The sequence below is a fragment of the Prionailurus bengalensis genome, chromosome A1 (genome assembly GCF_016509475.1).
Source record: "Prionailurus bengalensis isolate Pbe53 chromosome A1, Fcat_Pben_1.1_paternal_pri, whole genome shotgun sequence".
Classification (NCBI taxonomy): domain Eukaryota; kingdom Metazoa; phylum Chordata; class Mammalia; order Carnivora; family Felidae; genus Prionailurus; species Prionailurus bengalensis.
Window position 1 is genome coordinate 178085418 of NC_057343.1, and position 11209 is coordinate 178096626.

Sequence of the window (11209 nt, forward strand, 5' to 3'; positions counted from 1 at the left end):
AGCTACTACCTACCTAATTCTTATTCTCTCGTTCAAAATCTGTCATTTCTCTGATTCTCGCAGGAGCTCGTTATCTTTAAAATGTTTGGATTTCACGAAAGTGCGTCTAGGTGTGACTTTCTTTATTTTTACCTGCTTAGCATTGTGGTGGGCCTTTTTGATCTAGGCCTCGAGATCTTCCTAGAGAGTTCCCCACTTTTACTTTTTTAAATAGTGCCTCCATTCACCCTCTTTATTCTTTCCTCCTGGAATAGTTATTAAACAGCTTTGTGACCTTCTGCCCCTGTTCTCCACGTCTCCTGACTTTTTCTTCACGTTTCCATCTTTGTCCCTTGGTGCTGCCTTCTTGGAGCATTGGGCCTCATCTTTTTTTTTTTTTTTTAACGTTTATTTATTTTTGAGAGACAGAGGGAGACAGAGTGCAAACGGGGGGTGGGGCAGAGAGAGAAGGAGACCTAGAATCTGAAGCAGGCTCCAGGCTCTGAGCTGTCAGCACAGAGCCCGATGTGGGGCTCGAACTCATCAACCGGGAGATCATGACCTGAGCCAAAGTTGGTTGCCCAACCGACTGAGCCACCCAGGTGCCCCAGCATTGTGCCTCATCTTCTAGTTCATTCATTTGCTGTTTAACAGTTCAGTCTGTTGCTGGTTTTATTTCCACAATTATTTTCATTTCTGAGAGTGCAGTAATGATTCTTTTTCCCGGGTGCCTGTTCTTGTTTCAGCAGAGCCTGTTCTTTCGCAAATTTGATGCCCTTCCGTCATGCTCTGAGAATATTAAATATGTTGAATTTAAGGTCCTACTGTTATAGTCCATTATCTCTTTTCTCAGCCGTATATCCTTTGCAGTGCTGTTGGTTTATTTCCGTTCTTCTCATGGTGTTAGTACTTGCCTTGGGCTGTGCAAGAAGAGGCAGCAGTCAGACAGTCCAGAGGGGGCTTGTACACAAAGTGCTGGTCAGCTCCCACCAGTTCCAGCGCTAGGTTGGAGACTTCAAGCCAGCCACTGAATAGTGTGGGGTCTCTCTGACCCAAGCTCTCACATTCCCTGTTTCCACTTATAAGCAATCACCTTCTTTACTCTGCCTGCCCTAAAAAAATGGAAAGAAGGGCTGTGAGGAATCAACCAGCCTGGCTGCTTCTGCTCTGGTATCTCAGTTAATCCCCTGTTGCTTGCTCCTGGGCACCCTGTTCCCAGGCTCCCCCACCTTGAAGTCTGGCAGACCTCAGCCCTGCTCCACCTTTGGTGGCAGGTACCCCTGCAGCAGCCCTGGGCCACAGCCTCCCTCTGCTGCCTCTGTCCATCTGTGAGTCTTCACAATTCCTGGTCTGCTAACTTCTCCCCTTCCTCCTTCTGAGCTTGGCTTTGTATTCATTTATTTCCCTGGCTTTTTCGCATCGAGGGGAAGCTGCTATTCACCCTCCTCTCGAAACCAGAAATCCAACTTGCATAGTATAAAGGTTTGGTTTTCTTTCCCTTGGAGTGCTGAAAAATATGATAAAACCACCTTCTCCTTCAAGACAATAAGTTTCCAGCATTTTGTACACACACACGCACACACACACACACACACACACACACCGTTGTTCAAGCATGTCGGCAAACAATATTTGCCGACAGGCACCACCGCTACCTGGCTCAGAATGTTCTGAAATCAGCCAAGTGCAGCTCAGGATGTCGTGGACCATGCGCCAAAGCTGAGGGCTGACTCTGCGTGCAGCCAGGGGCTCATGGATCCCTGGAGTTTCCTGGGGGTGTTGGGGTGCCTCCCGCCAGTCTCCACCCCCCACTTCAACTAGAACCAGTCCCCTTTTTTATTTCTGGCCTTTATCCTGTCTCTCTTTGCTGAAGCTGATCCATTTTAAAAGCTCACATACCCGACATTCTTTTCCAGAAAACACAGACATAACCCAACCTTGAAACTTAACTGCTTGTTGTTCCATGATGTCAGCATACGGCTCTGCCAGTGGTAGCCTGGGGGCCTCCGGTGGGAAGCCACTAAAGCTTTTGGCTTACCCAAGTATTCTCTTCTCATGAGCAGTTCTGTATCCTCTACCTTCTCCCCTACTTTGCTTCCTGGCTCATTTCAATCTCATCTTAGCCTTCAGATTTCGTTAATGGAGCCACAGTGTTCCAACACGATGCCCAGGATCACCTTACTTGCCTGCCTGGTCTGTGTATGTTCAAAACATGTGCAGCTGCTGCTGCTGCTGATGATGATGATGATAGAGGCACCTCTCTGTGCCGGGGACCTTACGCCCTCGATAACAGTCTTCACAGAAGTCCCAAGAGGTCGATATCTTCAGCCTATTCTTTTTTTTTTTTTTAATTTTTTTTTCAACGTTTATTTATTTTTGGGACAGAGAGAGACAGAGCATGAACGGGGGAGAGGCAGAGAGAGAGAGGGAGACACAGAATCGGAAACAGGCTCCAGGCTCCGAGCCATCAGCCCAGAGCCTGACACGGGGCTCGAACTCACGGACCGCGAGATTGTGACCTGGCTGAAGTCGGACACTTAACCGACTGTGCCACCCAGGCGCCCCTCTTCAGCCTATTCTACAGATGCACCTGAGACAAAGAGAGGTTAGGTCCACTGCCCAAGGTTGTATTGCTAGTAAGTGGAGCTGGGATTTGAACCCAGGCATCTCTGGCGTTAATGCCCAGGCTTTTTTCCTTCCCCTTCATTCTTGTGATTTGGCATTGGCTTTTATTCATGATAGCTCTCGGCCTCCCTCTGGTAAATGAAAACTCCCGTAAGTTGTGATCAAGAACACACGTGTTGAGTGCTTCTGCCGTAGGACTTTGCATAGAGCGTAAGCTTAGCAAATCCTCATTGATGTATTTCACCGCGATTATCGTCCTGTTTTCATTTTCTCACGTACACACTTGGAGTGGTTGAATTCGTGGGTGTGCCGACAGTGACTTGTATGCCCAGAGTCACCTTTAATTATTACCAGAGCCACTGGGTGTCGGGGAGATGCTGGTCACCCTCACGCAAAGGGCTTGCCTGTATCAATACCCTTTCTGGGAAACCAGCAGGGCTTGTTAAATATACACTTGTCACATGCATCCTGCCTTGTCAGTGATCTCCACTGTAATTTAATAATAGGAAACATTTACCTTTCGGCATTGACCAAGGGCCACTGTGTGCATTCGCTTATGCAGTCCTCCTGAAAATCCTGTAAGGGGTGTTCTTGTTCTCGCCACCGTCCTCCATCTCACGCTGTGGAATCTCAAGCAGGTGGCTTGTGCAGGGCCACGCAGGCGATAAAAGGTGGAGCCAGAACTGGAACCCACACCTCGGGCTTCAGAGCCCGGCCTCTGCCTCCTGCCCTAGGCTGGGCGGAGGAGTGCGGCGGCAGGACTGCACCCGTGGCCCTCTCTGCCCCCAGCACTTTCTCACCTCGAATACAGCTCCTCCCCAGACAGGTCCCCTTTCCCGGCGGCCATGGTCGCGTAGTGGTAAAGGCTCCAGCTCTGGAACGCACACACCTGCCTTTTGCTCCCGCCTCCTCCGTTAACTTTCCACAAGACCCTCTGCAAGTCCCTCAGTTGTCCCGAGGCTCAGTTCTGCATCTGTAAAATGGGATGATAATCCCCATCTCACACAGCGGTTGCAAGCATTAATCAGGTCTCCTGTGGAGGGGGCCTGCCAGGGAACTGCAGAATATTCGTTTGCTCAGTCTGCTGCCACGAAATGTCACAGGCTGGGTGGTTTAAACAACAGAGGTTTCTTTCCTCACAGTTTTGGAGGCTGAAAGTCCAAGATCAAAGGGTTAGCAGATTTGGTCTCTCGCTAGGCCTCTTGCCTTGGCTTAGAGACCGCTGTTTTCTTAACTGTGTTCACACGTGGTCGTCCCTCAGTCTGTGTGTTCTCTGTGTCCTAATCTCCTCTTATAAGCACACCAGTCATGTTAGATCAAGACCCACCCATATGACCTCATTTTAACTTAATTACCTCTTAGAAGGTTCTACCTCCACATGCAGTCACATTCTAAGACATGGGAGCTGGGGCTTCAACCTATGAATTTGGAGAGAGCACACTTCAGCCCATAACATGTAACATACACACCTTCTAGTCAATTCAGCCATATGATACTGAACAAAAAGGAGACAGGAAACATAAGATCTTAAATACCATGGGTGATTCCACCCATGGGTGTCTGTCCCAGAGGGAGAAGGAGAGGAGATAAAAGTTTCTTTTACCTTCATCGGCAGAGGTTCCCCTCTGTCTAAAGATGAGCTGAGTGTGGAATTGGAGCAGACACTGCCGGTGGCCTGTCCTGCAGCCCGACCCTCCTGCAGCCGCACACAGGTCCCTGAATATGACAGCCTCCCATCTCCTACACCCCCATTAGGGCACCACCCAGAGAGGCCAGGGGATTAATGCCCTGGGGGGGTGGGGGGGAGCAGGGACTAGGAATCAGGAGATAAATGTCCCCACCCCCCAAGTTGGGGTGAGTTCTGCATGGTCTCAAAGGGTCCTGGCAGATTAAGCCCCCGTGGCCCGAAACAATAACATACTCATAATTGGCTCTCTTTTCCCACTTTCTCACTTGCACCTCCTGAAATCACCTCTCAGATTAATTACTTGTACCCAAGTCCATGTCTCCAGGACTGCTTTGGGGGATATTCAAGATTAGACCAGAACCTACCCCCATGTAAGATGTTTCTGACCCACAGTAAGGTCTCCATAGATGGTCCACTGCAGCCGTTGTCTGGGGATCTGCTGAGTGAAAAGTCCTTGCTTCCAGAATCCAGTCACATGTGGGTTCTCCCAGACTGTTCTGGTCCACTGGCCCTGAGACCATCCCTACTAAATGCTCTCCTCTGTCTTTCCCTCCAGGTGATCGAGAAGAACTTGAGTGGCTGGTGGTACATTCAGATCGAAGATAAGGAAGGGTGGGCCCCAGCCACCTTCATTGACAAGTATAAGAAGACAAGCAATGCCTCAAGACCCAACTTCCTGGCTCCCTTGCCCAACGAGGTGACCCAGCTCCGTCTGGGGGACACAGCAGCAGCGGAGAACAACACGGGCAGTGAAGCCGTCGGCCCCTCCCGGCCCCTGCCCGACGCGCCACATGGTACCGCGGACTCCGGGATACCGTGGTCCAAAGACTGGAAGGGCGGCAAGGAGGTCCTGAGGAAGGCGTCTTCCGACATGTCCTCGTGCGCAGGCTACGAAGAGATCTCAAGCCCCGACCTGGAGGAGAAGCCCAGCCTCCCTCCCCGGAAAGAATCCATCGTCAAGTCGGAAGGGGAGCTGCAGGAGAGGGGGCGGCAGAGGATGGAACAGCTCCGGGGCTCCTCACCCAAGCCTCCGGGCATGATTTTGCCCATGATTCCAGCCAAACACACCCCCCCGTCCCGAGACAGCAGGAGACCAGAGCCCAAACCTGACAAAAGCAAGTTGTTCCAGCTGAAAAACGAGATGGGGCTGGAGTGTGGCCACAAGGTCTTGGCCAAGGAAGTGAAGAAGCCCAACCTCCGACCCATCTCCAGACCCAAAGCTGAGCCACCAGAGGAGAAGCCGGAAGTTGTTCCCCAGAATCCCTTCTTGAAGTCCAAACCTCAGGTTAGGCCCAAACCAACTCCTTCCCCCAGGACAGAGCCACCTCAGGGCGAAGACCAAGTAGACATCTGCAACCTCAGGAGCAAGCTGAGGCCTGCCAAGTCCCAAGAGAAACCCCTACTAGATGGAGAGAGCGGCCACCAGCCTGCTGGGGGCCAAGATGCAGCCTTCAGCCGGGGCTTCCTCCCAGGCGACGGGCCTGGCCGCACCCAGGACAGGACGGCCAAACAGGATGGGCTCAGCCCAAAGGAGATGTCCTGCAGAGCCCCTCCGAGGCCAGCCAAGACCGCAGATCCTGTGCCTAAGAGTGTGCCCGCCCCACTGCAGGAGGCTTCCCCGCAGAGACCCGTGGTCCTGCCCCGCAGACCACCGCCCCCCAAGAAAACCACCTCATCCTCCAGGCCCCTCCCAGAGGTCAGAGGACCACAACGAGAAGCCAACGAAGGCAAGACAGCTCCTGCCCCAGGCCGGGCCCTGCTGGTCCCTCCTAAAGCCAAACCTTTCCTTTCCAATTCCTCAGGTGGCCAAGACGACATGAGAGGCAAAGGTGGTCCGGGACCACGGATGGCGGGCAAGATCGGAGAAAACAGGGAGAAAGTAGCCGCAACCCCCTTCCCCAATGCGGATGGCCCGAAGGACTCTTTATATGTGGCTGTGGCCAACTTTGAAGGAGACGAAGATACCAGCAGCTTCCAGGAGGGGACGGTGTTCGAGGTCCGGGAAAAGAACAGCAGTGGCTGGTGGTTCTGCCAGGTCCTGAGTGGGGCCCCTTCCTGGGAAGGGTGGATTCCTTCCAACTATCTCAGAAAGAAGCCGTAGCCACCTCCTTCCCTGTGTGGCGGTCCCGTGCATCCCTGCTGGCTTTACCCACATATTTAATATGCCTCTTAATTTATCAACCTTCATGCAGCTTAAAAGGAAGGAAGGCTCTGGAGTACTGTGGTTTCTTCCCTCCCATCACAGCATTCCCTGGAGGCTCAGAGGGTCAGAGGCCACACCCCCTGCTTCCTCTCCAAGCCAGCATCCCTGCCTTAAGGCCGGTGGCATTGCCACCCTGTGTAGGCCACCTAGCAGCGGGACCGTGACTCTCCGACGCCTCCAAGACCAGAACCCATGATCTGGAAACTGCAGAAAGGGTCTCTCATTGCTGGCACCCCACCCAGTCCGTGATGGCTGGCCCCCAACTTCTCCGTGTTTCTAAAATCCCAGTGACTTTATTTACTCAGTTTCCAAAATGCCTGGTACCAGAAAGAACTCCATCCCCTGGAAGTTGGCTCCATTGCCAATCCCAAGGAGATGTCCTCCTCGAGGCTCGGGGCCCGGGAGCCTCTCAGGTTTGACCAGATGCAGCTGTCCCAGGAGTGGACCTGAAGGTCTGCTGAGCCATTCTGCCTCCCATCTTCTGTCTTGGGACCCTGACTGATCCTGAGGGCATGGTCCCAGCCCCAGCACGCTTCACTTTCCCACAGCAGGGCTTTTTAAATAGGAATCCCTGCCCCACCATGGGGCATTTCACTTTGTCTCCATAGAGCAAGAATCTCAAAGTCGGTTTGAAAGGAGCTCATCACAATCCATGCCCCTTGTGAGTAGCTAGTAGGTGCCAGACTCTGTACTTGGCACTTTACATTCATGTTTTAACCCTCACATCAACCCTCTCTTGTAGTATACCTGTTTTACGGACGAAGAACCTCAGACTCAGTGTGCCCAGGGGCACACGAGCTGGGCAGAAGAAGAACGAGGACTTGAATCGAGCTAGTGTGACTTCGGTGCCGGTGCCCTTCCCCCCAGTAAGAGGCTAACCAGGCAGGGAAAAGGAAGAAGCTAACAGTGTCAGGAGCAGGTGGCCAAGGGCTTCTTCGTGGCGTGGGCACCAGTAGCTGCTCCCACACCCACCACGCCTCCAACCCATCACAGCTTGCACCGAAGGCTGCCCTACACCGTGGACAGCTACTCCTCGGCAACGCGGGGATGCCCAGGGCTCTGGCGGCTGCCACAGGGCCCTGTTTCCTCCTCCTGTGCTGCTGCCCGCTCTGGGGGATAAAGCTCGTGGAGCCAAGGGAGCTCAGATGGTCTCACGTGCCAGCCTTGAGGGGCCCTGGTGGCTCAGGGGCCAGCAGCTGCATCTCCACAGGCGGACGCCTCCCGGCCCTCTCTGCTGCTGCTTCCTGCTCCTCTCTGGCATTCACAGAGCAATTTTTCTTCCTTTTTTTTCTTTTTTTTTTTTTTTTTTTTTTTTTTTTTTGCATGCACTCTCCCTCTCTGTCATCTCACTTCCACCCATTTGGACAGATATGCTTCACGGAGGCACAGCTACCCACCCTACCCTGCAGAAGAGGATCCAGCTCGGCAATCTCCAATTCAGTGATCGTCTGCTGTGATGCTTTGGGGACCACAGGGCCAGCTTTCCCAGGGATGCCCACTGTCCCCCTGCAGTGCCAAAGACTTCTGTGCAAACAGCCCTCTTCTGCTGTCCGCTGCCTGCACTGCCATGTGGGCTCTGGATGCTTCTATGGGAGAAGGAGCGTCCTGAGTCACAGTAGCGTCTTTATTCCTTCCTTCAGTCGGTTCGTGGACCCCGGGCAGGGCCCCGGGGTGCTTCTGGCGGTGCCCACTTGCCCCCTGGCCCTCTGCCCAGAACCGTGGGGAAGGACAGTAGTCAGGGAAAGGGGGAGCCGGGAGAGGGCCACCCACATCTTTGACATCCCCTCATTTGGAAGGGAGCGAGCCCGTAGCATGGTTTTCGGAGTTTTTGACCCACTTTGGCTTAAACAGCTTTTATGAAGCTGTTATGCAGGATTCGACTACATTTCCAAAGACAGAACTCGGTCTCTTTTTTGCTGATTCACTTCTGCTTCCGTTGACCTTTCCAAGTATTTTGTGAGTGCCTACCACGTGCTAGGCACTGGGTACACCAGGATACGTGTGGCTCCAAGCCCGGCTCTAAGAGCTCTGGCTTTTGTTTGCTGATTCCACTGAAGGGGTTATCTTTGGCTCCGCTCCCTCCTCCCGAAGGTCCGCTGGGTGGGAACAGACTGGTTCCACCTCCCTGTGGGCAGAAGTGGTCCTGCAAATGAAAGAATTTGCTTTTTTGTTATTAGTATAATTCTGACGCGAACCGAAGGTACTGAAACCACATTCCTCTCTGTTCACCGTTCTTTGCTCAGGACACGTCTAGGGCCTGAGGACTCCTCTCTCGGGCCGGCTCCATTTGCCACAGTGGTGGGCCCTTCCTCAGGCAACTGGAAGTAGGGGGTCTTGATGGCCCTGTGGCTCTCCCTAGCTGTCCTTGCTCGGGAACTTAGGTTTACAGCATTCAGCCCGGTGGCCACCATTCTGCGAGCAATTGGTGAAGCCTATGCAAAACTCCCCTGAGGTGATGCCCACAGAAAAATGCCCAAGACCACAGTTAAAACTCCCATGCCACGCTCAGGGCAGGTCACTGGTGCTTAAACTCCTTACTTTAACTTAACCCTCACGACAGCCCTGTGAGGGCATAGGATCAGCCCTGAGCGGTGGAGAGAAAGTTGAGGTTCACAGGGTGAAGCCACGTGCCCAGTTTTCATTCAAGTTGTGATCGAGTTGAGACTCGCGTCCATGGGTGCTCTCTCCCCAGGTCCCGGGACTTTTCCTCTGCCAATGGCAATGAAATGTGCGTGAAGCGGGTCACCCTCGCTCATAATTTCGGTTTCTCCTCCCCTCACCTCGTGATCACACGTAGCAGTAGGCCACAGGCCAAAGGCAGGCGGAGGTGGGTTTTGTTTTCTTTTCTTTTCTCACCCCTGCTTCGTTCCTTGTGATGACTGTTTCAGCCTACGTCCTACGACCAAACTACAGCTTACAGTGCCACCAACTCTCTGGAAAATCTGAGTTGTAGGATCACCACTTGGCAGACTAGGCCTTTGCAAAAAATCTCTGCCATTTGGTGGGTTTATGTCACTGTCCCAGGCTGAGACGGGGGAGCTGGGTGCTTGCTTGGACCACTGTTAACGCCCTACCCCGCTGAAAATTGCTGGAGCCCACATGAGCTCCCATTAATCAATCATCTTAAGCCTCCACCACAAGGCCTTCCCATGTAACCAATCTCTTAGGCAAAGTTCTTGGCCTTAGGACATTTCTGAGCCCACCGAGGATCCCACTACCAGGCGAAACGTAGGAAAACAAACTTGCCTCGTGAAAGGGCAGGTGCCATATCTCCCCAGGATCTGGATGGTCCTTAGGCTGAGGGACGCACTGTGTAGTATTTTTACAGCCTCTATCAAGTACAAAGCACTGTGTGGGATCAAGAAGTCACTCCTGCCTTCAAGTAGCTGGTAATTCGACATCATCAGGAACAGGAACATTTGGGGCTTGGCTGCCATCCTTTCATTGTGCCCACGTCTCTTAAGTGTTGGGTCAGGCTGCTCCCTGGGAGGTCTCGCCCTTCTCTTTGGACTGCGTCAGTGGGTATGGGACAGCCTGAGCCCTGCACTGCAGTCCTATCCCTCCCCCTTGGTTGTCCAGGCTTCTGCTGCAAACCAGCCACACCACACCATAGACCAAAGATTACCTAATGTCAAACTCTATGGCCTGGAGGAGTGGGAAATTGGCTCACACTGAGGCCTGAGGGTGTAGGATGCCCTCTGTTCGCCTGGAGGAATTGCTCCTAACTTGGCTGAGGTTCTGACATTGAGACAGACCACAGCCGGGGTCCCAGACGGACCAGTCCCAGCACTGCAGAGTGAAAACCCAGAAGGCTCCTTGGTCCTCACCTGCTCATGGACCACCTGCTGAGGACCCTTTCCCACAGACTTGAACGTCCAGCTTCGTAGGGTAATGTCTGGTTTCTGGTGCTACCCTGCCAAGCTATCCACACCCTCATCACGCTTCAGCATTTCCCTCTTCCTTCCTGTCTGCATCCCTCCTCCAAATTAGGCCTCTCAGTGACTCAACTGCTGTTATCCTTGAAGAGGCCAAACCCAGTGCTACAGCCAGTAGCCTTCACTTCTAGGTCTTCTATAAACATACAAAAGGAGGTGCCCCCACCAGGCTTGTTACAGCAATAAGCAATTCTAACACAGCTGAGGTGTCCGTATTTTATCCCAGTGCGTGCCTGTCTATGCCTTTGTGCCCATGTAGCTGTTAATAGTGCCCCTTTCACTCGTCCAGGGGAGATGATAAACTATGGTCACCTTAGCGATCCCCGCATTTCCTGCTTCCGAGTGCCACCAACAACTAGGCCATCTCTCACATCCCTCCAGGAACAGGGGAGCTCTGACCACCCTGCCCCACCGCCTCCTGTCTGCTTACGGAGTGACACTGGAGATCCCTGAATGTCACAGCACTCCTCATACCCTCTTGGCAAACTGACGAATTCTGGTGGTGGTTTTTGTTTCCTTTTAACACGCACACACAAATACACGAGGATATGTAATGTGAGGGGGGGAGGGTGGTGAACACTTAGCTGTAGCATGTATAGACTATATACCATTAGACTTTTTTTTCTTTTTTTTTTTTTTTAATAAAAAAGTGCTTGACTGGTTTCAAGCTTCATTGTGAAGATGCAGTGTCTACGAATTTTATTTGGCTAAAGAAGAATTGCATAGCTTCGTGCCCTGGCATTTTGGGCTTGAGTTTGGGGAGTCAAAGAACAGAAGCCT

At 52.6% G+C, this 11209-nt stretch overlaps 1 protein-coding gene across 1 annotated transcript in view; it reads left to right on the plus strand.

The window, feature by feature from the left end:
- Positions 1-10291, plus strand: part of SH3PXD2B (SH3 and PX domains 2B) — a 105404-nt gene extending 95113 nt beyond the window's left edge. The window contains exon 13 of the mRNA XM_043595955.1: positions 4848-10291. Coding sequence (XP_043451890.1) covers positions 4848-6392 — 1545 coding nt within the window. The 3' untranslated portion in view covers positions 6393-10291. The remainder of the gene's footprint in view (positions 1-4847) is intronic.
- Positions 10292-11209: the final 918 nt, after the last annotated feature.